The sequence below is a fragment of the Macadamia integrifolia genome, unplaced genomic scaffold, assembly GCF_013358625.1.
Source record: "Macadamia integrifolia cultivar HAES 741 unplaced genomic scaffold, SCU_Mint_v3 scaffold22, whole genome shotgun sequence".
NCBI classification, from domain to species: Eukaryota; Viridiplantae; Streptophyta; class Magnoliopsida; order Proteales; family Proteaceae; genus Macadamia; species Macadamia integrifolia.
Genome location: NW_024868566.1, coordinates 752,653 through 779,518, shown reverse-complemented (window position 1 = coordinate 779,518; position 26,866 = coordinate 752,653). Strand labels below are relative to the sequence as shown.

General features: G+C 37.8%; 2 protein-coding genes across 4 annotated transcripts; one reads left to right on the top strand and one right to left on the bottom strand.

Annotated features, from left to right (window-relative positions):
- The first annotated feature begins 265 nt into the window (after window positions 1-265).
- LOC122066040 (pentatricopeptide repeat-containing protein At5g39710-like) lies at window positions 266-16,776 on the top strand. Of its 3 annotated transcripts, none has more exons than XR_006136204.1 (4): window positions 266-2,906; window positions 4,357-4,418; window positions 13,991-16,150; window positions 16,354-16,776. XR_006136204.1 is itself a non-coding variant. In XM_042629866.1 (2 exons), exons 1-2 carry the CDS (start codon window positions 595-597, stop codon window positions 3,305-3,307), a joined length of 2,613 nt encoding a protein of 870 aa, XP_042485800.1. In that variant the 5' UTR covers window positions 267-594; the 3' UTR covers window positions 3,308-3,739. The 3 variants fall into 3 exon arrangements, 1 of the variants encoding a protein (XP_042485800.1); XR_006136203.1 differs by having other exon boundaries at window positions 13,986-16,150; XM_042629866.1 differs by lacking the exons at window positions 4,357-4,418; window positions 13,991-16,150; window positions 16,354-16,776 and having other exon boundaries at window positions 267-664; window positions 765-3,739.
- Window positions 16,777-18,953: 2,177 nt separating this feature from the next.
- Window positions 18,954-24,358, bottom strand: LOC122066041 (probable serine/threonine-protein kinase PBL19). Its single transcript, XM_042629867.1, has 6 exons — window positions 23,201-24,358; window positions 21,241-21,501; window positions 20,401-20,523; window positions 19,507-19,986; window positions 19,351-19,404; window positions 18,954-19,263 (listed from the first exon to the last, which is right to left on the bottom strand). Exons 1-5 carry the CDS (start codon window positions 23,549-23,551, stop codon window positions 19,399-19,401), a joined length of 1,221 nt encoding a protein of 406 aa, XP_042485801.1. The 5' UTR covers window positions 23,552-24,358; the 3' UTR covers window positions 18,954-19,263; window positions 19,351-19,398.
- Window positions 24,359-26,866: the final 2,508 nt, after the last annotated feature.

The window sequence follows — 26,866 nt, the reverse complement described above, 5'->3', positions numbered from 1 at the left end:
TTCCATGGCCAAAGACGGAATACCTCATTGTCATTAGTGAAGGAAAATCAATAGCTTTACAATAACGAATGCTAACATCTTAAACTCTAAGGAAAGACCAATATCTCAAAATTAAGAGATAATTAGTTCAAATTTTCCTGGCCCTAATTATCAGAAAAAAAATAAAAATCTTAAAAGGGTTGTACAGCGGCAAACCGGTCAGGCGGTCCCCCCTCTCAAGATTTTTTTTTTTCCCAAAAAAATAGTTTACAAAAATTTGAGAACGCCCTAATACCCTTAACCTGAATCGGATTGAACTAGTTTACAAAAAAAAATTTCCCCCAAAAAATAGTTTACAAAGATTTTTTCTGAACAGAAAGCTTGGTAAACAATACAAACTGGAAATGGATCAGGAACTGAAACCATAACCTGAATCGGATTGAACTAGACAGTTAAACTCTCAAGTCTCAATCGTGGCAGTCACTTACTTACAGTAAGTAATAATCTGTGATTCCCTTCTGCTCCCCATCTGTTAAGAGCTGCGTCAATGCAGACCAGCATCCCTGTCCATTGCAGAAGTAATTCCTTTAGCTTGAAGAAAGCACTTGCCGGGAAATGAAGCTCTGCAACAGTTCATCCGTTGCTGATGTCTACTACGTTGTGCACAGTACACCTCTTTGTCAAGGTATGTCGCGCTTCTCCTCTCCTATTCCCAGCAAAAGCCACCCATTTGAACGAATTCTTCAAAACCCTAATTTTTTTCACATTCGCAAACCCTCGAATAGCCCGAGCTTGTCAAATGAGGAACTATTCTTCTTCGGCTACTTCTACTACCACCACCACCGTTACAAACTTAGATTTTCTTGATCAGTTCTTGCCTTTTGGAAACTTGGATTTGCCTAATATCGTTAATGCATATGAAAGGCGTCAAATTGTGGTCGGGTTATCGAAAATGATCAAACAAGAACAAGGGTATCTCCTAAAGGGTTTTTCTCGAAGTTTTTGCCCCTTTTTCCTGGTAGAGATTATGAAATTCTTTAATAATCGTCAATCGGCTTTTGCATTCTTCAAACTTGCATTTCGGAATGACTCAGAGAGCTCAATTCAGTCGTGTTGTCTTGTGGCTCATCTTCTTGCGGCGGAAGAGGTTCGTTTCCTTTCACAAGATGTCCTTTCTTGTGTAATTGCAAGAGTTGGACCTGGTAGAAGTAAAGATGTGGTGGATTTTGTGTGGAGGGATCACCATTTGTACCAGTCGAATTTCTCGGCTCTCGATTCACTTATGAGGGCCTTTATGAGGGTTGGTATGGTTACAGATGCAATGGAGCTTGTGGGTAGAATAAGGAACCTTGGGTTGAGGCCAAGTTTGTCTGCCATGAGCATTCTCCTCAAGCAGTTACTTCAGAGGGGTGATTATAGTAATGTTTGGAAATTGTTCAGGGATTTGGTTGGTAAAGGACCTTCTCCTTCTAATTTTACTTTTAATGTTGTAATTAATGGGTTTTGTAAAAGAGGATATCTTCAAGTTGGGAAGAGTCTACTGCACTTGATGCACAAATTCCACTGTGAACCTGATGTCTTTACGTATAACATTTTGATCAATGCTTACTGCGTCAGTGGCCGAACATCAGATGCTCTTGGCTGGGTCCATTGGATGATCTCGATGGGTTGCAGACCAAGTGCTGTTACTTTCAGTACACTTATCAATGCTTATTGTAAGGAAGGGAATATGGTTGAAGCAAGAGCACACTTTGATGGACTTCAAGATGTTGGTATTGCTCCAAACACCACCATGTATAACATCCTCATTGATGGATATGTCAAGGCAAGAGAGATTGGGCAGGCTAATTTACTTTATGAGGAAATGCAGGGTAAGGGCTTAGCTCCGGATGTTATAACTTTTAACATTCTTGTGTCTGGGAACAACAGGTTTGGGAGGGAAGAAGATGGTGACAGGTTACTGAGGGATATATCCATGTCAAGTTTGGTTCCCAATCATTCATTGTCAGATATTTCAATTGCAGGGTTGTGTTGGGCTGGTAGGCTTGATGATGCCATGGAATTCCTACGAGATATGCTTCAGAAGGGGGTACTTCCTAGTATGGTTGCATTCAACTCAATAATTGCAGGTTATAGCAAAGTGGGCATAGATAACCAGGCCTTTGAAGCTTACAGGGTTATGATAGAGTTTGGTCTGACACCTTCATCTTCCACTTGTAGTTCTCTGCTGATGGGCTTGTGCAAAAAGGGAAGGCTGCAAGAGGCTGGAGAACTTATGGATAAGATGATGGAGAAGGGTTTCCCCATCAACAGAGTAGCTTTCACTTTGCTTTTAGATGGTTATTTCAGGGTGGGAGACATTACAGGGGCTCAGGTGTTGTGGGATGAGATGGAACAGAGGGGGATATCTCCAGATATGGTTGCATTCTCAGCCTTCATAGATGGGCTTTCAAAATCAGGTCTTGTGGAAGAGGCCTATGAAGCATATGAAGAAATGTTGAGGAGGGATTTTGTGCCAAACAACTTCACTTACAACTCCTTGATTGGTGGGTTTGTTAATTGTGGAAAATTGAGCGAAGCATTGAAGTTGCAGGTGAAGATGAGACAAAGAGGACTTATCCCAGATATATTCACTACTAATATGATCATTAATGGGTATTGTAAACAGGGCAGGATGAATTCAGCGAAGGATGTATTTATGCACATGCAGAGAAATGGGTTGACCCCTGACATTGTTACGTACAACACTTTGATAAGTGGGTATTGCAAGGCTTTTGATGTGGTTAACACTGAGGATTTTGTGAGTAAGATGCATGCTAGCTGGTGTAACCCGGATATTACAACGTATAATATACGGATCCATGGTTTCTGCAGTATCCGCAGGATGAGTCACGCTGTGATGATGTTGGATGAACTTGTTTTATCAGGTATTGTTCCTAACACTGTAACATACAACACTATGATGAATGGTGTTTGCAGTGACGTACTGGATCGTGCTATTTTATTATCAGCAAAGTTGCTTAGGATGTGCTTTGCTCCAAATGTTGTTACTGTTAATTTATTGCTCTCTCACTTCTGCAAGCAAGGGATGCCTGATAGAGCCTTGATGTGGGGCCAGAAGTTGAGTGAAATCTCCTTTGCCTTTGATGGAATTACATATAAAATATTGGACAGAGCCTATCGTGACCTGCAGGACGGTGCAGAAATTTCAAAAGAGAAATCAGGGATGAATGTGTTCCTTGACTTTCTCATGTACATTACATATGATTATCTATACAGAAATAGGCCTAATTTTGAATTGGATCATAAATACTTCCTGCAAATATGACCTTGGTTTTAATGGGTCTCACAAGGTCAAACTACTGGGACAGTTCTACAGGGCATCAGGACTTCATTTGTACAGATTTATTGAGGGAAAGGGAAGTTGGACAGGCCTGCATCAATGATTCCAGAAGATATAATGGATTAGGCTGCTGAGAAGGGTGATCTTCCTCAACCGTGTTACCATTTTCTGTTGCCAGCCTGTCTTTCCCCAATTGTACTGTTTTGTGGTCTTTTATAATCGATAGACAACATATGAGAAAATTCAATATGAAATTTTTGGTCTGATAGCTGCATTTAAAGTAATAGAGTCAATGAGTCTGAGTATTTCACATGGGCCACTAAAAATGGTGGTGTAAACTTGATTAGTTTATCTCATGATTTAATGAGGGGCATAGAATCCCACAAGAGCTATCATATTTGTTAATTTTAGTTGCCACTATGAATTATTATTTTTACTGCAATTTTCAGTTTTACCTCTTATCTGATCAATTTTGAAAAATCCATTTGCATTTTAGGCTTTGTTTGTTTCAGTGTAAAACAGTCGGTAAAATTAAAATTTCTTCTGATTGTTTCATAATTTGGAAAATTTTCATAGATGTAAAATTTTACGGGAGCCTACCTTTTCCAGAAAAACGATGGAACAATTACCCTAAATTTATTGGTAAAATATTCACTGGAAAATCTATCGGGCTTGCTCGATAATTGATATGTCTCTTCGAAATAAAGAGAGCAGAGGCTCCTCAATTCGAGTCTTAAAAATAGCTATCGCTTCAATCTCCTTCTTCTTCGCCGTTGTCTCAACTCCTTCTTCCTCTGATCATCCAAGTCGCTAACAATGGAGCAAGGTATGCACTTCTTTTCTTCTCCCTCTTTCCTTCTCTTCTCCCTATCCTTTCTCTGTTTGCTCCTGCAAAGGTCGTCAACCTTTGGAGATCGTTAACTATATTAGGCTTCTCACAATGTATTAGTTCTCATTTTCATTATGCTGTTTTTTTTTTATTCTATGAAGTGTATCTGTAACTACTAACCTTTGTTTAATTGCGGAGCTGGAAGGTCTTCGTGGGCGTTGTCGAGTCTTGGCAATATCATAAAGCTTCTACTAATTGGCGATAGTGGTGAGTTAATCCATCTTCTGTTCTCTTTATTACTGCCTTCCATGGGATATTATCAAGATTCTCTCTCACTAATACGAATCGAATGCTGATTAATCCTTACTCCGTTATTTGATTTTAATGGTTCTTTTTTGTTATATGATTATTACCGGTTTCCTTCTAAATTACCTGAATTCTGATCTTACATTTCAGAAGGTGCAAAGCGCACCTCTAGTTGGGTTTCAGAAGGTGCGAAGCAGCTCCTCTAGTGAAAAAAAAAATGCCTTTTGCTGCGTCATCTTAATGGGCCCATATGGGTAAATCCTGTTATCTAGTACGAGAGGAGGCAGGCTTGTTCCCTGAAGGCCTTGATCTGGGATTTTGTGTGTGCGTGTGTGTATTTTTCTGTCCAAGCTCTCTATGGTAGTGCTAGTTTTTTGTCTTTGCTTTATAGGATTTATATATATATATATATATACTATATAACTCTTTTTTAAGAGCAACTGAGTATTATTTGGTGGTAGCGTATGTTTTAATTGTCCCACTGAATCTGAGGTTTCAGTCTGGGTAGATTCTATATTCTTGCTAGAGTTGGATCCTAAAGCCAGCAGGGATGTTGGAATGTGATACTGGAACCAGGATTCCATAATCATTGCCAAAAGCCACTCTAGTGTCTTGTTTCATGTATTCTTGCTTTACAACCACAAAGAGATATTAAATAAAGGTTTTCTGTCGGGGTAGATTTGAGCAGGGATTTGTGAAGCCTACAGTTAGGACCATGAATATGTTGTCAAATATTGACTTCTAAGTTATGCTCAGTTAGAGAGGTGATTCTTGTCTGGGTGCTCAAACTCAACTGGGCATGTACAGAGCACTACTTTGTCAGCAATTTCACAAGCGCACTTCATAGAGAATGGAACTTCACCTCTTTGGCCCCTCTATACATGGAAGTGATGAAAGCATCTTCAGCAGAACAAATCTAATGTAACAAGAAGGGGAAAATATTGATATTTGATTGAATGACATGATCCTATTCAATAAATTTAATTTTTGATGCCATATCGCTAATGTCTACCTTCATATTACAAAGAAGAAAGCTCATAATCTCAGTTGCTAATTGACCCCACAAATTGACCGTACTAGTGCAAGCAGTGTATTGGGAGTAAAAGAAGTTGCATCTTGGTTGAGTTGAGAGAAGTGTTTTCCCTTCGAACTTGCCACACTGCCCCTGCATTTGCTTCTCTGGAAGTTCATAATTCACTAGGATAGATCTTGAACTGTTTAAAGTAAATACTAACATGTTGCCCCTTCACTGTTCATTGTACACTCCAATCGTGCGAAGTAGTGATTGGAATTTTGTGGGGGGATCAAGAGTTATTGTAAGTCCAAAAGTTCCTGGATGTGTGCCTCACAAAAGAAACTATGAAGTATCTGCTTCATGTAATTTTTTATTTTTGGTCACTCGTACTACTTATTTTTACCTTTATATGAAGTTGCATTGTCAATTGTTTTTTTCCCCCTTATTTTTTGGCTTTACGAAATCATGTGTCCAAAAAAAAACACGGGAGATTCTTGTATAGTACTGCTGTTTTTTTTTTTCTCCCGTTCCTTTTGCCTTCTTTTTCCTGTTGAAGTAGTTGTTGGGTTACTTCAAAAGCAGAAAAAATTGTTGGGAAAATGCCCACACCTCTCAAGTCCTAAACATGTTTTGATGATTACAACCTTGGTACTCTAATCCTTGTTCCAAGTATTATGTGCAAGCCGAAGGTCAGGCCAGAAGAAGTCAACCCAAGCACGTATTTCTGAGCCACATTGCATGAGGAGTGAAAGCTACAAAGGCACATCCTCACCATGTCAAGCTTCTTCATCTAAGCCTTGACCACCGAAGATGATTGAAGACTCTACATAGGCATATATTAGACTCATGCATTTCATGAAATTGTATAACGTATAGTGAAAATTCATAGCAAATAATTTCACACACTCACAAGCCTAGATAGACCCTAGGCTAAGTTTGTCAATCGGCTCAGTTTCTGATTTTCGGCTCAAGGAGGTGATGGTGTGAACCAAAACTGAACCTAGTCGGTTCTGGAATTGCATACTCAAACCAAGCCGACGGGTTCCAGTTCTGATTCGGTTCTTGGGCTACCATCGTCTCGACACATACTCCACTGAGAATCACCCCAGCTGCCTCCTGGAATTGCGTACTCACTCTCCAGTTCGGTTCCCTAGGTAGCTTACTTTTTTTAATTTGTTGCATTTGAATTTTCTAACCAATAGTATTTGTCTATTATATTAGTTATATATTTCTCACCATTGTATAATGATTGGTGAGAAAAGACATGCATATGGTGGGGCTTGATTCTAATATGACCATGGATAGAGTTTTGTGGAGGACAAGGACCCGGGTAGCCGACCCTGTGTAAGGGATGTCCCTGTGATGCATCTTTAATTTCTGCCTTATCTGCTTCTCTTAGTCCATTTTTATGTCCTTTTCTTTGTTGCTTCTTTTTTTTTCTTTTTTTCCAAATTGGATCCATGTAGCCGACCCCATTTAGTTGGGATAAGTTTATGTTGTTGTATTAGTCATATTAGTTGATAGTTCTTTGTTTTTTAATTTTGTTTAATATTAGTCATTGGTCAATTTGTCCCATCAGCACATGTGGGTTTGTCATATGTTGCCTCCTCTCAAAACCCTTCCCCATTATATGTGAGGAACTCTCTTAATAAGCTGTTCAGTTTGGTTTTGGTTGAAACCGACTGTTCTTAAGCTAAAACCAGATTGAACCGATTTATAATACCATAATTGGAACCAATATTGAACCAATTTTAATTCGGCTTGGTCCTGGTTTTGGTTTTCGGTTCCAGTTCCAAATTGACACCCTTACCCTAGGCATGGACACATGTCCTTAAATATGCCTCTAGGATGTTAAAATGAAATTAGAAAAAGACTAGGACCAATCAAAGGGATTAGCCCTACTGGTGAAATTTGCCCAATCAGCTCACGGGTTGTGGATCCGGATCATTCCGGCTCATTGGATCCCAATTCGGAACGAAATTCAGATGCCTTGGTGTTCATCCGGATTTGAGCAGGGAATCCGGCTGTTTGCAATGGCCACTTTGCCATCCGGCTTGCTAGATTATAAATTTGTAAAAAAATGATCAATTAGAAGATCCTTTGGCCATAGGTTTTTGGATTTTTGTGAGGCTTATTTATATGAACATTGTTCATCATTAACCTCACCTCACTTGCATCAACTCCAACAATTACTCTTAAGTTCTCAAGCTCATTTATTGCAAGCTCTAGTGAGATCTAGCATCATTACCTCAAGCCCCCAAGTATCCTCACACGCTGGCTGCCACTCCGACCATCTCCTGATTCTCCTCCATACTCTCATCAAGTGAAAGACTCAAGGAGAGCGTCGTGCACATCATACACATCAATTGCATTGATTCAAGGAGTATTGGCACACTCCTTGATAGGTAACAAATTCCAATTATACATTTATTCATCATTTTAGAATTGCGCACTTGATTTGTGCACTAGTTTAGACTGTACTTAGGCTTTTGCAAAGGACTCTCTCACCTCTAAGAGATTGTGCAAATGATCCTCTTATCCTTAAAATGATTTTGTAAAGGTGAATTTCCCCATCCGTTGTACTGAAAGGGAAATACTAGTGGAACACTGGAACCACTTAAGGGATCTTAAGTGGAGTGGACTAGACTCAAGGAGTCGAACCACGATAAATTTCTAGTGCCTCTACTTGTGTAATTGATATTTACCTTGTTAATTGAATTTGTACTTCCACATCATTTAGAAATTTACACAATATTGTTCTAAATCTAAAAAAGAGGCAAAATCCAGTAGTCTTAGCCTATTCACCCCTCTCTAGTCTAAATTACAAAAAATCTGTATAGATTGTTTGTTCTTCTCAGATTGTGATTGGTGTATGTTGCAATTTTCTTATTCTTTGTTTCTGTCATTAGAGTTGGTAGAGGTCGCTAAAGATGTGCTAGGGTTGTCAAAGGGTTTACGTCCTGATTCCAAAGAGACTTAGTGGTGGGATGACAAGGTCCAGGAAGCCATCAAGAAGAAGAAAGAGCTCTTCAAGACTTGGCAAAGGAATAACTACATAGAGGATAAAATGAGATATTTTGCGGCCAGAAAAGAAGCCTGAAAGACTGTTGGGAAAGCAAGAACGAAGAAGTAGGATGACTTCTATGCAAACTTTAACACAAAGGAAGGAGAAAAAGAAATTTATCAGATAGCCAAAATAAGAGAAAGGAAGAGCAGAGATTTAGACCATGTCAGATGCATCAAAAGCGAGGATGGGAGTATTAATTTGGAATGAAGAAATTTTGGGGAGATGTGATGATTTCAGCAATCTACGTAATGGAGATGCTTCGATTGATAGGGTGGTTTTGGGAGTGGAAGGGGACAACCATCAGGTCGACATAGGTCTTGGCCATCTACATTAGGTTGACGATGCGAAGTTAAAGATGCACTACGAAAGATGAAGTAGGCAAATTGCCAGGACCGGATGAGATCCCGATTGATGCGTGGAAGAGCTTAGGAGCTCGGGGGATATCATAGCTAACTAAACTATTTAACAAGATTATGAACACAAAGAAAATGCCAGATGAGTGGAGGAGAAGTGTTGTAGTTTCAATTTACAAGAATAAAGGTGATATTCAGAACTGCAATAACTATAGAGGCATAAAACTTATAAGTCATACCATGAAGCTTTGGGAAAAGGTTATTGAGCCTGCTAAAAAAGAGAATAATATCTCGGAGAACTAATTTGGTTTATGCCAGGGCGATCGACGTCAGATGCTATTTACCTTTTAAAAAGGCTTATAGAGGTATTTAGAGCATAAAAAAGGAACCTTCACATGGTCTTTTTATAGACCTCGAGAAAGCCTATGATAGAGTCCCTAGAGAGCTCATATGGCATGTCCTATGTGGATGTTATTAAGGACATGTGTGCGGACTTAGTGAAGAAAGTCAAAATTGTTGAGGGCCAAAGTAGTGAATTCTCAATTACAATTGGGTTGCATCAAGGATCAGCGCTAAGCTCTTATTGTTTGTGCTAAACATAAATGAGTTAACCAAGCACATTCAAGCAGGGGTCCGTTGGTGTGTATTATTCGCTAATGATATTATCCTGACAGATGAGACGGCAGAAGGGATTAATGCTAAGCTGGAGTTATGGAGAACAAGTCTGGAATCAAGATGTTTTAAAGTAAGAAGAATATTCACAAAAAAAAAAAGGACAGAATATGAGGTGTAACTTCAGCCAAACCAAGATAATAGATGATGTAGTGAAATTCGCGGAGCAAGAGCTGCCACAAAGTAATTGTTTTATATACCTGGGGTCAACCATTAACAATGAGGGGGATATAGAGGATGATCTTGCCCACAGAATTAAAGTAGGTTAGATGAAGTGGAGAGGTGGAATGGGATTGTTGCGTGACAAATGCATGCCTAGTAAACTTATGGGAAAATTCTACAAGATAGTGATAAGACCAACTATGACATATGGGGCGGAGTGCTAGGCTATAAAAAAGAGTAATGTAGACAGGCTGCGCGTAGCTGAGATGAGGATGTTAAGGGGGATGTGTGGTAAGACAAAGAGAGATAGAGTAATGAATGATTCTATCAGAACGGATTTAGGGGTCACATCAATATAGGACAAGCTCCGCGAGAGTCGTTTGAGGTGGTATGGTCATATCTAACGAAGACCCATGGACACACCAGTAAGGAGGAGTGACCAGATTCAAATAGAAGGTGGTAAAAGAGGAAGGGAAAGACCTAAAATGACTATAGGAGAAGTGGTAAGAAAAGATATGCAAAAGCTAGTCTCAACCCAAGTATGACTGCAGATAGAGTTGCTTGGAGGTCAAAGACCTGTGTAGCTGACCCCTGTTAGGGGAATGTTCCTGAGATGCTGTTCTGACTTTTGTGTTTTACCTCTCCTTTTACTTCTTTACTTCTTCAATTTTCATTTATTACCTTTTAATGCCTTCCTTTTTACTTCTATTTTTGCCTCTTTCGGGTCCATGTAGCCAACCCCATTTAGTTGGGATAAAGTTATGGTTGTTGTTGTTGTTAGTTGTTCGGAACACTCTACTATTCCGTTATTAGGCGGTGAGGCGACCGAGGCGTTTAAGGGTCTTTCAGAGCGCTTTGGCGACAGGGCGGGCATAAGGCGTCGCCTTATTGAATAAAGCATTCTAGTATTTTATTTTCTATATAACCATTTTATTTGGCTCAAATGACATATTAAATACTACTCATATGCTGAATAAAGATTAAAGGTTCATACTTCATACCAATGCAAGATATTCATAAATAAAAAAAAAATAAAAAATAAAACAGATCAATAAAGTGAATAAACTAAGTTCATCTTGATCAATCATTATCATAGCATATAATATAGATATATAATTACTCAATCAATATTGATAACCAGCAGCTAAGAACATCAAACCAGATTACTAGAACCAAGGAGCTGCATATTCATCCAAAAAAAAAAAATTTTTGAGAGTTGCAGGTTGCAGCTCTAAAAAAAAAGAGAGCTGCAGAATAAGCCATAATACTATATCCAACAGTACCATCTCACAAAGAATAAATCAGAAAGCTACCAGACACAAAAAGCAATGCTTATTAATCAAAAGAATAATAATACCCAGGCTACAATACACAATCAATATTGATAACTGGCAGCCAAGAACATCAAACCAGAACCAAGAAGTTGCATATTCATAAAAATAAAAAATAAAATAAAATAAACGGGAAAAAGAAAAGAGACCTGCAGGTTGCAGTGAAGAAGTGAAGAAGAAGGAGGGAGAAGATAGAAAGGAGACTGGGTGAGGAAAAGAAAGCAGGAAAAAACGCTGAGAAAAAAATGAAAAGAAAGAAGAAGGTAGAACCGTAGAAGGGAGAGGAAAAGAAGAAAAAAAATCTCTCGTACTGCAGTGCCACACTTATAGCTGCAGTAAGAAAAAAAAAATAGAGGGAAATAGAAGAGATTAAGAGAAAGAAGAAGAAAATACAGCAGGAAGAAACCATAGAATGAAGAAGAATAAAGAAGATGAACAAAAATTAATAAATGCATCAAACGCTCCTACCTTGGTCTGAGGAATTTTTGCTGGAGGAGTCTCACCACTGCCGGTGGGGTTTCTTTGCCACCGGAGCAAGATCCGAAGGGGGAAGGAGGAAGGACTGCTGCATCGGCCCCAAAACGCTTGCCCGATTTCTTAGTTAGTAACATAATGTGATTTGTGTTTTTTTTTATTGAGGTTTTCTATTTAAATACCCTTGATCCCATGCTTCTCAAGTGTAAACTTCTCCATATACTTGCCGATCGATAAAATCTATCTGGAATCAATGGTAAAATAGTTATAAAAAAGGTAAATAAAAAATGGGCATAAGGCGACCGCCTTGCCCATAAAGCATCATAAGGCGTCGCTTTATAGCGCCTTAATAGTTAAAGCGACCGCCTTACGTGCAGCCAATAAGGCAGTGCATTGCCTTATGCTCCCAATACCACCTCAACGCCTAGGCGTCGCCTTACCAGTGCCTTGGCGATGCCTTAATAACTAACAACTAAAAGCCAAGCTCTCCAGTGAAACCATCATCAACATCTAGTGGTGTTGGAAATATGCGATCTAACTATATTGTTCCTCATCCATTTAATGGAAGAGAGATGCAATTAGTAGTTCTAATCACGCATGCAAGCAGGGTGGCTTGTGCTGTACTGCTAAAATGAAATTACATTCTAATTGCGCCCCCCTGGCGATGCTTCTTCTCCTTTTTTTTTTTCTTCTTCTAACTTTTGGATCTATAATATCTCTCTCTCCATTACCATTGAATACATTCAAGCTTGTATTAAGTTTGATCACCATATTGATGTGAACTTTTTGGATCTAGAATATCTATGATAAAGCTTCCGATTTATGTAGGTACCTCCTTCACCTCTTTAATTGATTTTCATGATTCATCTTCCATGGTAGTGTTTGCTGTCTTTTTCTCTGTTTTACCTCTTGTGTTGGGTGGAGTTTTAATGTGTCCTCATCATAGTTTTTAAGGCGCTGCTAAGGCGTCGCCTTACCAGCGCCTTGGCGCTGATGCGGTCTAGAGATGGTAAGGCAATGCTCCGCCTTATGTGAAGTAAGGCAATGCTCCGCCTTATGTGAAGTGGCACCTTATGGGTTTTTTTTTTTTTTAAACACATTTTAAAATTACTTGATGAAGATTCCAAATATAGATTTTTTATTGGTAGGTATATGGTTTTGTTAGCACTTAAGATGTATGGGATTAGCTTTACTCCACAAAAAATAACCAAAACAAACAAAACAAAAACACGATTCACAAACAGGGTTTGGATTTTGTCAAGGGTTTTAAGAAAGGGCTTTGAGAAGGAATCAAGGAACAAGGAAGAACCACTGATCCAGGCGAACATTTTGCTCTGGCAGCGGTGAGCTTGCTCTGGCAGTGGTGAGCTTCATTCTTCTTTGATAGGAGTAGAAATATAGTGGATGACCTTGGGGCTTAGGCACTTATTTTGGCATCATAGAGGTAAGTATAATAAATATTTGTATTTTTTGTCTTCTTTTCTTTATATTTATAATTTTGTTTCATAATTATGTATTTATATTATATGTTAATATGTTATGATGATTGATGATTGATGATTGATGAAGATGAACTTAGTTTATTCACTTTATTGATTTGTTTTCTTGATGAATATCTTACATTGGTATGAATATGAACCTTTAATATTTATTTAACATATGAGTAATAGAATTGAACTAGAATTTGAGCCAAATAGATTGGTTTTATAAAAAAATTATACAGGAACGTTTTAGTCGATAAGGCAACGCTTTATGCCTGCCTTATCGCTAAGGCGCTCCGAAAGACCCTCAAACGCCTCCGTCGCCTTACTGCCTTAAAAACTATGGTCCTCATGGTGAGATGTTTCTTTGGCTGCACATGTATTATAGATTAGGGCAAGAGAATGCTACCCACTTGTGCAGCCACTGCCCCAGCACATAGACCAATGGGAGGCCGCACGGAAGCATCTTCAGTGCAAGGGAGCGCCCGCCTGTCTAGGTGTAGACACACGCAAAAAGGTAGCTTTCTTTTTCCCTATAGAATATATAGTTTGAGCAGGCATGATAGGATTTTTTGTCATGATATATATTTAGCAGACATTCAGTAAATAATTTTGGGAAAAAGAATGATGCCTGATCGCATGGTTCTTGTGCCCAGACATAGGAGCATGTGAAAATACCGCCCTGCCCCTTGTGAAGTAAAAAAATACCGTCCATGTTGATGCCTATGCGCACACTCTCATTGGCCTATGTGCTGGTGCAGGGGCCACATGACCCGGCAGCAATCTCTTGCCCATAATTTTAATTACATTTTTGGTCTTTCCTTTTGTTTTTTTTAATTGGTTATCAGCAGATGCTCTTTTCGTATCTGATATGTTGCTTTGTTTTTCACCTTCTGATGTCTTTTTTACACATACACCATTCAATAACCACCACCCCCGTGCGCGCGTTAATTCTATTCCAAATCTTTTGTAGGACAGAGTGTGGGCCAGAAACTTCAATTCAGAGAGGTTTGATGTTGCAGTGGCAAGAGTTGTAGCAGAAACAAGAGTTTTAGGTATGATGCAGAGTTCCTCTAATATTGATTTCTTTCATTTATCTGTAAATGTTTTAATTGGTACTATTTAAGTTTTGGCTGGTGACATTGTTTTCTATCTCCCGTCTGCTGAGTACTGCCTACCTCTGGTGGTGGCTTGTTTGTGGCTGCAAAAGGCCATGATTTCCAGATATCCATTTCTTTTCTTCCTTGCCATCTCTCCTGAGTATTACCAGTATCTTAGTAGCAGAAGCAGGTTCATATTGTCTTCTGACATATGTAAGCTATTCCAATCTACTTCCCAGATGGTTTGCTCGTTCCTGGGGCTCCTGTTAGAAAATAGTCTTGATATTATTTCATAGAGAAAATGTCATAATAATGGTTCCAACCCTGTCCTTTATTACTCTTCATGGAATTGTATTTTATTGAACTAGTATTTGAATGACCTTTGGCATTAGTGTTGGAGTCATGGGAATCCCAAGTTCTACAGGAGGTTTGTGTACACAGTAATCAGATAAAATCCCAAGTTCTTGGATGAAGCTGATCTCAAGAACTTTTCTGTGGTCTTTAGTAGATTAAAAGAAAACGATTTTCAACCTGTGCAAATAGTGGTCAAGAATAAGGTACTATTTTCAGTGGGGGACATTGATGTACGCAATCAGCCATGAAAGGGGTAAAAGATAACCAGAGACACCTTCCAAAGTGACCAACTGGGAAGTCGCTGCCTTTCCTAGCTTTGCGGCTAACTAATGTGGGCTGCTTCTCATCTAGCAATTCGAGCTGTGCTAGACGCTCTTTATGTTGTTCCATAAACTAATGAAAACTGCAAGAACTTTTGTATCTTGTATCAGATGGATCCTCTATTAGGGTCTTACCATGCTGCTTATCCTTTCCAGTCTGTTGGTCACTGCTCAGGTGAATATTCTATAAGTGGGATTTTAGTGTAATTAAATGAGGATTAAGCCATCGTTGTAGTCATTATTCGTATATACAATAGAGATAAAATATTCTAATTACTACAATCCTTGGTGAATGGAGTTTTAATTATCCATGAATCATTAAGTTAAAAGTTTCAATCCATTGGTTGTAACCATGAATCATTAAGTTAAAAGTTTCAATCCAATGGTTGTAACCCACGGAGGGACTTCTACATAACCAGAACCTCCCATCTGTGTTAGGTTTACAATAGAAAAAGATACAAGCATAAGAAAATAAGTGCCAAGACATAAGCTAATGGCTCTCTCTCTTTACTTAAACATTAGTGGTATTGGTATTTACATCCTCCAAAACTCTAAAGAGATTCTCATGCTTGGATTTTTAGATGCTATCATTCCCTCACAAGTACCTGTTGTATTTCTCTCGTTTAGAGAAGTTTATCCACTTGAGCATTGCTTCCATCAAGTGGGCTATGAACTTTATTGGAATCAGACCCTTTCTAGTAAAAGTTCAGATTCGGGAGAAGCAAATTCCAATTGGACTCCAGGTAATTGCCAATAGGAGAGGAGGCATCACTTAACTGGAACCAAAAATTTCAGTTCAACTTGGTCCGAATCATAGTACATTTGAAGACATTATTTCCAAAACAAAGAAGATAGTTGGTGGTTGCTGTCAATTGTATTGTAGTCCAAATCTTGCACCTTGAAGTCAAATGAAACTATTACCAAATGAAAAAAAAGAAATTTGAAATACTAAGACTATTGCAAAACAATGATTAGAGAAAATTCAAGATTGAACAAATGCCAGGGCTATTTGATTATTAACCCACCATTGTAAATTCCATGTGGTTTAAGTTCTCGATGATTGTTTTTCCACAGGTTGGGTGAATTTATGGATCAGTTACAGAAGATATATTGACATGGTTCATGATACACTGCAGTGGATGGAGGTTGGTGTAATGTATGCACAATAGAGCTACTTCTAAGGGTTCAGAACCAATAAATCTTTCTGATTGGTTGCACCAATTTCTGAGGTGGGCTCTTGGATTAGCCTTTACTGCCCCTTCTGGTATGGCTATGGTGGAAATTGAAGTGGTTCGAGGGACTTGCTTTCCTATTGCACTATTCTTGCCATTTGTCTTCCTACAGGAAGTTTAATCATTTCCACTGTTAAGTTGTTGCACTTTTTTTTAATAAATTGCTTAATGTTCTGGAAACTAGTAGCATCTTTTCAATTATGAAGAAATTGGTTCAGACCAAATGCTTCCAAGTGAACAATTAAGTGGACATCTATAGTAATTTTGATTTTGTTGTTCATTATCAAAACCTGGACTGTCATTTGCTTTCTAACCGAAAAATTCCCATGTGTCAGCTGACCAACATGGCTACATATCGTTCATGGGTCTCTTCCTCTCCATTATCGCAACTGGTGTACTGAGCTCCAATGGAGTGGTTTCAGTATCCAAGACTAATGGCGCAATGATCAGTTAATGGGTGATTGGAGGTGTCTCAGCTCAGTGAGTACCTGAAAGGCTTTTAAATATTTCCCCATGTCATCTTCCTCTTTGGTTGAAGTACACTCCAAAGAGTAGAATTTTCCAATTCATGGTCACAATTCATGTAAGCTCAAAAGTCTACGAGGATCTGTAAGAAGGTTTCCTTGGAAGGATTTGGACTTGACAACTTGATGGTAACGTGTACGTCCGCAAACTGATAGATTTGTGGACTGTGACGTGGAAGCTGAAAAGAACATTGTAATTTAGAATGTTTAGTAAGCTATATTCTACACTAAAAAGGGCATCCAGGTTCAGGGGCGAGAACTACGCAGTCTTACCCCGAGAATGTGGAGAGACTATTTCGATGAATTAGCATCAATGCTGCCTCACAACGTAGTATGCTATTGTGCGAGGTAAATGCACTAATTCATCCTATAGAGTTCCCATTAGTCACTAAATCTGTGAATGTCTCACAATGTAGTATGCTAGTGTGTTAGATCATGTGTATTTTATAAGCTTAAGAACAATTGATGATAAAACCTAGGGAGAATTACATGATTACCCACTTCTGGGTTTCCTTTTACAAAATTACCCACCAAAAATTTCAGTTAACAAAAATACTCAAAATTAGGTTTCTTTTTACAAAATTACTCACTTAAAAGTTCAAGTTAACAAAAATACCCAAAATTAAGTTAGGGTTTACAAAATTACCCACACAAAATTTCAGTAATAAAAAAATACATGATTGTATGTGGAAGATGAAGAATCACTATTTTGGGTAGTTTTGTAAACCCAAACCTGATTTTGGGTATTTTTGTTAATTTGAACTTTAAGTGAGTAATTTTGTAAAAGGAAACCTAATTTTGGGTATTTTTGTTAATTGAAACATTTTGTGGGTAATTTTGTAAAGAAAAACCTAAAAGTGGGTAATCATGTAATTTTCCCTAAAACCTATGTATTTGTGGGTTCCATGCCGGTACATGATTCTTTCAACCATATAATATGGGTTTTCTAATTCAAATTTGTTACAGTGGTATCTTAACGGAATTATTTTTAATAATTATACCTTGTAAAATCAATGGCTAACAATCATTGAAAAAAATTTACGATGATATTTTACATCATATTTTATCTTTTGAAAACACACACTGGATAGTTTTTCAATATGTTAAATTTACATGAATATTTTGCCATGTAAAATGGTAAATTTTATTTTACACCAAAACAAATGCAGCCCTAAAAAACAGAGGGTGCCATGGGAAAGAGATGAAAGATACAGGGGCTCGACAAGAAGGAATAGCTGCAGCAGTCAGTAGCAAGACGAGAATGAGAAGGAACATCACTGTAGAGTGATTATTCTTCACAGTGGGTGTGGTGAGCATCAAATGGCTGAGAGCATTCGGGCATGCACCCCTAGATCCTCTCGGCCATCTGATGCTCACTGTACTCATTGTAGAGGATGTTTTTGCCCCACTTTATGTTTACATATAAGAAAATAGCAATTGGACAGCGATCACCCAGTAGGGTAAGCCTCAGAGAGGAATTAATAGACATTGTAATCCGCGCTTAGGCACTGTAGGTTGAGTTCCAAACAGGAGACATGTTTAACCCCCTCCCCTCCCCATCTACACCTTCAGACGCTAGTAATACAACCACCAAAAGGGTGCTCGAAAGTTTTGAGGCATATTCACTGGACTATTGAAAGACTTGAACCAGACTAAATGGTTCACATGGTTTGTTTCATACATTGTCAGAATGGGTGTAAAAATCTCCTAGAGGGTGGATCTGAAAGCAACGATAAGATTGATTCATTACAGTCCAACGGTCACAGGTTCGAATCAGTAAGTAAAAGCGGGGGTAAGACTACGTATATTATGACCCTCCCTAGACCCAACAGTGGCAGAAGCCTCATGCATTGGGTTCTCTCTCTCTCTCTCTCTCTCTCTCTCCTCTGAAGTCACGAAGAACAAACCTTGAGGTCCCATAAGCATTTTCAGATTCATACCAGACTTCCCTATTAAAACAATTGATATTTCACAGCAGACGTGTATAGTCTGATGCTGTGATGTATATCATCTAGATAGCCCTGCATTTCTCTCTCCAAAAAAATAAAAAGTCCATGCAATTATCATACAGGCTAATTAAACATGTTTTAGTTAATTTAAAACAAAGATATCCATTTATAAAAACGCCAATTGGATGATGCTTCTTCATCCTCAAAACTTTTCACATGTGGGGCTATCCATCTCAGTGATGTGTTGCATAGGATCCGGTCTCAACATAAGCAACTTCCATTATATGCTAACCATGTTAATCCATTTCCACCAAAAAAAAACCATGCTAATCCATCTTGATTATTTATTTTTGCCTGAATTTATTGAAAATTTGGAATAGAAATCCCAGGAAGAGAAGAAAGTATGAGCATCTAAAGTTGAGCCTAAAGCTTTTGAAGGTAAAGGCTCAAAAGCTTTCAAGGTAAACAGTAAACCCCATCATTTCTTTCCAACAGTCTTACCTTTGAATTCTAAAAGTATTAACCAGTTCTATTAACAACTAAATACATTTTCTTTTCATAATAGTTCAAAACATATTTAACAAGAATTAGATAACATAATTACATCAACTGCTTCATTGACCTACAAAACATGTTCAAAAATTGTAAAATAGCCGCTTTGGTTTCATGGGTTTCTCAACAGAAACAAAGGGGGTGGAGGGAGAATTCTGTATTCTGGTTAACTTGTATCCCTTCTAGCAGCCTTCTTCCTTTGTAGTCTTTGTAAAGAACCCTGTGACCAAACCACAAACATTAGGCAAAGAGCTGTTATTCTCATTCCCAAAAACTTGAATAGTTGGCACGGAATTGTGATCCATACCAGAGAGAAATTGAGAATTACTTCATTATATCTAGGATATCCACATATTTAAACCTGCCAAAGAATCAAAAGGTAGCTTGTCAGAAAAAATCTAAAAAACTTCGGCGCTCTGCATGATCATAAATCTTCGACCAATCACATTAAATTTTCACTCACTCTAGCCTGGTTGGCCATCCGCCTCTTCGCAGATCCAGAGATGCCAACTGGATATGATTTCTCATCAGAGTCAACCGGGTGAATTTCAGAGGAATCAGAACTCTTCTGAGGAGTGTTCCCATCTTCTGCAACTTGGATTGCTTGCTTCAAGCTTTCTACAACCGTGCTCATCAATGGACGTTCTTTTGGATTCTTGCACAGGCAACTGTCTGCCAATTTGGCAATTTTCTTTGCTGCATATAGAGAATACTGGTTTTGAAGCCGTGGGTCCATTATCATGCCAAACCTCTTACTCTCAGGAGGAAACTGCTTCACCCACTCCAAAAGCTTCTGCTCCAATCTTGGGCGGTTTCTCTCCAATGATCGTCTACCTGTAAGGACCTCATATAGAACCACACCAAAGCTGTATACATCACTCTTGGTTGTGAGATGGCCGGTCTCAACATAGTCCGGAGCGGCATACCCATATGTTCCAACCACCTGATAACCAAGAATGCATTCTTATGGGTATGAAAAAAAATCATTATCATGTTTAAAATTGTGAGCCAATTATCCCAGGACTGTTGTTACACAAGGCTGTGTTTTGATATGCGTCTCAAAATCTATTCTGGGTCTAAAATGCATTCTGAAGCAAAATTTTGACCCAGAATCTACTCCAAGAATGCATACCAAACACAACCTAAGAATGCTAGTGACTAGAAGCAGAGATCATCTTAGCTACGGCCAAATTTAAGACATCGCTATCAATAGGACTGTTAAACTTGTAGACTCAGTCATCCCTCCTTGCTAGAAAAAGTGGTATAATGCAAACATAATAAAAAGAACTATATGGCAGTTCAGCCCTTATCTATCTTATAGGCTTTCCTGTGAGTGCAAAGTGTTCTGAATACTTACCGCGGTAGATACATGTGAGCGTCCATCTGCTGGTCCCTCCCTTGCAAGCCCAAAGTCTGATAGCTTTGGTTTGAAATCCTCATCTAGTAGCACATTTGATGATTTAAAATCCCGATATATTACCTGTACATTAAGTATAAGTGAGATAGGACAACAACAGTAAACAAACGAACACCTGATATCAAAGTGAGACAATAGAAGTCAACCTGATAAGCTAAAAACCCAATATACAGCGATTGTTTTCAAGATTTCCAACTTTAAGTAGACTATTGTAGAACCTAGAGGCTTATCAAGAGTTTTATGTTGAGCAAGTGCTTCCACACAGTATCAGATAAATCAAAAAAATTAAGGGCACACCAAGCACCCCCGACTCTTTTTTCTGGTTTATTACCAGCTCGCAAGGACCTAGTATTTTGAGTCTTTCTGGAAATGTTGACAGCCTTAAAACCATTTTCATAATCTTCCAATCTATTTTTGAGCATCAATAATATTTCGGAGCACTTTAGAAAATCCAATGTACAGAATGGAGTACACAAATCGAGGGAAGAATCCATCAAACCACAAGGCCCTCAATTTCAGTTTCAATGCCAAAATCTGAGAATTTGGAACTTGATTAAGATAAGATGTTTTAGCAAATGATATCATGCGGTTATACATAGATCAACAATCTACAAAATCAATCCAACCAATCAAAGGAATTTTGCAGACAGCCAATTTCCTAGTATAAATCAAATTAGAGAAGAGAAATCGGTTGAAATGAAGGATCAAAAGGTGTTCTACATTATCCTTAGATGCCATGCGTATTCAGCTTATGTCAAGTAATAAGTTTTGAAGTGAAACCTGGACTTCCAATTCTTCATGCAGATAAGCCAACCCTTGGGCTGCACCAAGGACTATCTTTAATCTCGTTTGCCAGGGAAGAACCGGAAGAGCTCGGTTGAAAAGATGATCTTCTAAGGTCTTGTTTGGCATGAATTCATATATAAGTAATCGTTGGATGCCTCGTTCACCATCTACAGCGCAGTATCCAATGAGTTTTACAAGATTCGGGTGCTCAACAACACCGAGAAACTGAACTTCTGCCAGCCATTGTTTATGACCCTAAATGGGGAAAAGAAAGAAATATGGGAAACATTAATCAATACCCAGAAAATAGGCTAGAGAAAACACATGTAACAAAGGGATGAGCTATCCAAATTCCACCAATTTGGCAAATGTTTTCCGTGATACAAGTGTAAAACCACACCTTGATATACTCTACAACTTTTAAAGATAGTAAGATGAAGCATGGACCCATGAAGTAAGAACCCAAGAATTTACATGTAAAATAATACAATGTCAATATGCATCTACTTATGCAATATTCTGGACACCGCTCATGACACACTGCTAAGCAGTAAATAAATAACAAAAATATAAACGGTTTCCCAGTAAAATTGATTAATCCACTCTGATGTTGTAGTGACTTTAGACTGGGGTGCAAAAGGTTGTAAGACCATGCAGATGCAATTGCATATTCTTTTTCTATTAAGCCCTACCAGGGTCCTTCCTTAACCCATCCTTGTTATCTCCAAGAAAATGAAAACAACAACAAAGACAATTAAAAAAATAGAATAACAATGTGATGCCGATGATAATAATTTCCATGGTAATAATAGCAATAAACGAAAATGACTGATTATCCCTATTGAACAGGCCCATTCACTGTTATGGACTGCATTCATAAACAATGACAACCACAATGCAAGCTAACTAACATTCTAACAAGAATTACAGCAAAAAATGGATGAGCAAAGGATTTTTCTTCCCATGATATCTCCTCTGAAATCTTATGGCTAATGCATCATGCTGGTACAGAAAGAGCATAAATACAGATCTTAAAGGATATAGACAGAGTAATGAATCTGTTGATTTGGTGTCTCATAATCTTAAACAACTCAATGGGGTTTCGGTGAACAACCTTCAAAACCCAATGGAACAACATTATATTGGATAGGTCTTTTGTTGCACATATTTCCATCAGCAATATAAAAAAAAGAACCCTAACGAATGAGGCTCCCACTACTGCAGGGTCTGGGAGGGGCAAATGTACACCGTCTTACCCCCTGCTTTGCAAATGTACACCATCTTACCCCCTGCTTTGCAGGAGAGCCTATTTCCTTCAGCAGTATACTTATCTAATATTATCATACTAGCTGTTGTTCTATAAATAGAGCAGTGCCCTTTCTCTTTACACACATCAATAAAATTAACCAATTAAAAAAAAAAATTATGGCATCCTCATACTTCTAGGTGAATACCCTTGAAATTGTTTTAAGGATTTTTTTCAGACGACACAAAAAGGGACTTAACAGAGGAGCTCATCAACATCCATTTTATCTCAACAGATAGCATGATCTATCTTGAAATTCTTACAGGTAGAAACAGAATTCACAAGAAGAAAATTTGCCAATGATAAGAAAAAGAAGAGAGGGAAAAATTGAAACACTGAGAGTGATGTATTTTAGCCATCCACTCTCTGAAATAAAATCGAGTTTCATCATAGATCACCTCAATCAAAGGATCCAATAATCTAAAGGGATTACAAAGAACTCAAGAAGAACAGGAAGATGTTACCAAACAAAAAAAGGAACAGGAACAAAGGCACAAAGAATCCACAACACTAAACAGAGAACTAGAACTCAAACTCAATGGAATCACAACACAATCCTTGCCAGACTATATTCCGCAAAGGGCTACTGCCCATTTTTATTTTATTTTCGCATCTAAAATATCAACCACAGAGATCAGATGACAGTACCTGCAAGCCATCTTTGTTAAGCTTCTTTATGGCAACGACCATCCGTTCCCCATGAACACCAGAAGTCTTAATGATTCCTTTATATACACTCCCAAATCCACCTTCCCCAATCTTAAGCAACCTACTAAAATCATTTGTTGCGTTCCTAAGCTCCGAGATGGTAAAGACCCGCAAATTGTGGGCCTTCTCCTCATACATCTCAGGGATGCTTCGCTGCACGGTAGGGGAACCTGAGGATTTCCTTCCCTGAGCCAGGGGCGGACTATCCGGTTGGCTTCTAGTTTTGAGCTCCGGTGCCGACTTCTGTTCCCTGCTTTTGCTTCTCTTACTGAAGCTGTAGAAACACTTCATGCTTCAGAACTTTATAACAAGCTCCAAATTCAAGCACCTATAGCACCTAGCCTGGTCTCCTTGCAGTTCATCGTAGGAACGAAAGCAACAGCTCTGAAGAAGCCATGTTGCCTGATTTGAACCAATTCTCTGAGGAAAAAAGAAAACCCAGATGGAGACGAAAGCTAAGACAGAATACCCAGTTGGGAAGAGAAGCACATTTATTAAAAAACGGAGAGACGAAGAAAAGAAGCCCAGATGGGAAACCAGAGAATAAAACCACCAAGGCAGGACAGAAACAAAGGCCTAAAGAAAAATTTCAATAGAAAATTATGATCAGGAAAGAAAAGCAGCAAAATCTTATCCAGATGAGGATGGACCCAAAAGAGAATTGAGGATTTTTTTTTTCCCCCACCAATCAAAAGCAGGTCAAAAATACAGGAAAGCAGCCGAATAGGAAAAATGAGAAGAAATAAAGAAGACCTAGATAAATGAAGCTGAAGCAGAGATGGAAATGAAAGCTCCCAACAACCCAGTTATAGTAGATGAAACCGAAGAGAGAGAAATTAACTAAAACCAGAATTCAAGGAAGTAAAGAATACGTAAAAGATTTGTTGGTGTTTTACATTGTTGTCCTTTTCTGTCCCCTTTCACCGGCTTTGATTTCTTCTCTGAATTTAATTTTCTTCTTCTTTTTCCTCTGCTCTTCTGCCTAACCCTTTCATTTTGCGTATCGTGAGGAAAGGGTCGAGCTTGGACTTCATAATGATTCAAGGATAACTGCCCTTCTGAATACGGAAACCCAAATTGAAAATCGTCGTTATCATCAAAAGCCAACGCCCGACAAAGAGTGAAGTACGAACACGACTCTAATTTTTCTTTCCTTACTACATAGTTCTCTTTTCCGTGAACCTTTTTGAACAGCGTATGCCACCTAGGCTAGCACGCCAGGTAAATTCCCCCTGGTTGATTCCAATCTGACGTTCAGAAACTGCCCATCACGTGTGGAGATACTATGCTCTATTAAATTAATTAATTCCATCTTTCAGGCACTAACCACCATTCTTTTTGACTAATTTCAAAAGTTTTGTTTTTAAACTAATTTCCAATATTTGGCTTCTTCAACCCTTTGATAATAAAAATGGTTATGGTCAGATGCTAGCTGGAGGGGTTGGTACACTAGAGAGGATTCGGGTTGAGTTCAATAAAAGTACAATGCAAAAGAGGATTCGAGGTTTAGGCATCAAAATTAGCCGACAATAATATTGATAACTCGTTGATGTCAGATCAGTATACAGGAAAGGCAAACAGTAAAATAGTTAAGCTTCATTTCAGTATCGGTGTCTTTGAAGGAAAAAACATTTGATACAATTAATACGGATCATCTTATTGATAACGGATTCGAAACTGGCCATATCCAATCTAATATTGTGATCTAGAAATATGATGTGTGTTGTGCACTGAAGATGCTACATTTTTTTGGTTGGTAGCAACCTACAATGGTACGATATAAATTTTTTATTTTTATATGCACTCTTTTTTACTTGATCTTGTTTTGTATTATTGCGTTTTACATATGTAGTTCATACCCCATGATTCTGCCCTAATGTATATGAATTCAAGTTGATTATGTTTCACTTCTTACTCAAAAGAAAATGATCTAGGTTGAGTTCAATAGAAGTACAATACCAACGGGGCTCAGGGTTTTAGGAATTGGTATCAGCCTGCGCCAATATCAATAACTATCGATATGAGATCAATGATACAGTAGAGACAAAGGATAAAACAGTTAAAATTCATTTTAGTATCAGTTTCTTTGAAGGGAAAATTGTCTGATACAACTAATATACGATCGCATTGATAACGGTTTTGAAACTGGCCTATCCAATCTATTACTGTGATCTAGACATATAATGTAACCATTGTGATTTCAATTTCACATGATTTTTTTTTTATGTTAAAAAAAAATGGGAGAAGATTTTCTCGTACAATAGTTCACATAACTAAATCATGATCATATGGATGTATAGACCTAAGATCCTTTATTCACATGTCAAGTTTCATTTCAACCCTTATGAAGTTGGCCATTGGACGAGACAAATAAGATTTGATTTGGGTACAAAGTATTATGAAGTGGTGTGTGTACAATGGAGCCATGGAGGTAAATGGTCGAATTTGGATATGAAATTTGACATGTGGATTATCCAATTCATATCCTAGCTATCTAGAAACCAAATTTACCATTTGATTTTCCGCATGGTGGAATTAGGTATTCTGATTAAGGCCTCCCTTACTTGATATAATCAGGGAAACATCTACTGATAAAAAAATTGAAATTTGAAATATTAGAGTGCTGTTCTAATTTTTCACTTATTTTGGATTTAAAATTTCCAACTGAAATGACCATGGGTATTTCTTTTAGTTTAATTTTTTTTGTAATCTTTTGTTTTTTTTTTTTTTTGGAAAAATAACCTTGCTAGTCTAGTATAGGAGACTAAGTCATGCATGAAAGGACCATGCTGGCCCTCCCCGCTATGCACTAAAAATGCCCCCACATGCCCTCCCATTGGCTTTGTTTGTTGGTGTTTCCTACACTAGACTAGCATGGTTCGCTCTCTCTCTCTGACATTTTTTTGTTTGGTAGCAACCTCCGATAGTATAATATACATTTTTTATTTTCATATACACTCTTGATAGTATAATATACATTTTTTATTTTCATATACACTTTTTTTTTACTTGACCTTGTTTGGTACTACTGCGTGCTTGCATATGCAGTTCATACCCCATGATTCTGCTCTAATGTATGTGAATTTAAGTCGATTATGTTTCAGTTCTTCCTCGGAGGAAGATGATCAAACAATTCTTAATCATGGTCCTTGTGGATCAGATCAAATAAATAATTTAATCATTTATATCATTATTTTTTTATCATTTAATCATTATATTAGTTTATTTTTATAATTAATTAATCATATTATTTGCACAACATGTAGCATATATTCTAAAACTAATATTATCTTTATTTTTATACTATGATTAAAATTACAAATATTTTGAAACTTTAATTTATTGAATAATAAAGAATATATTTTCTACTAGGTCTTAGTAAATATTAAATAAGGTTAGTTCACTAATCAAAGTTCAAACATTGCAATCTAGGAACCTCCCTCCTCCCAAGAAAAACTTATGATTCCATCCGATATGTCAAAGTGTCATCTATAATAGGCTCTCTTATAACTAAATTTCATAATGGAAAGAATTTTTATTGAATATAAGATATTATAGCTTTTAATAGTAGCAATGGACAAAAAAGAATATTAATTTTCTAGGACA

Bases quoted from the DNA above. Each gene is read 5' to 3' on its own strand.
- LOC122066040 (XM_042629866.1), top strand. From the start codon at position 595: ATGAAGCTCTGCAACAGTTCATCCGTTGCTGATGTCTACTACGTTGTG. The intron at 665-764 runs GTATGTCGCGCT...ACCCTCGAATAG, and splicing joins CAGTACACCTCTTTGTCAAG to CCCGAGCTTGTCAAATGAGG.
- LOC122066041 (XM_042629867.1), bottom strand. From the start codon at position 23,551: ATGAAGTGTTTCTACAGCTTCAGTAAGAGAAGCAAAAGCAGGGAACAG. The intron at 21,502-23,200 runs GTACTGTCATCT...TTCCCCATTTAG, and splicing joins TTAACAAAGATGGCTTGCAG to GGTCATAAACAATGGCTGGC. The intron at 19,987-20,400 runs GTAAGTATTCAG...CTTGGTTATCAG, and splicing joins GCTCACATGTATCTACCGCG to GTGGTTGGAACATATGGGTA.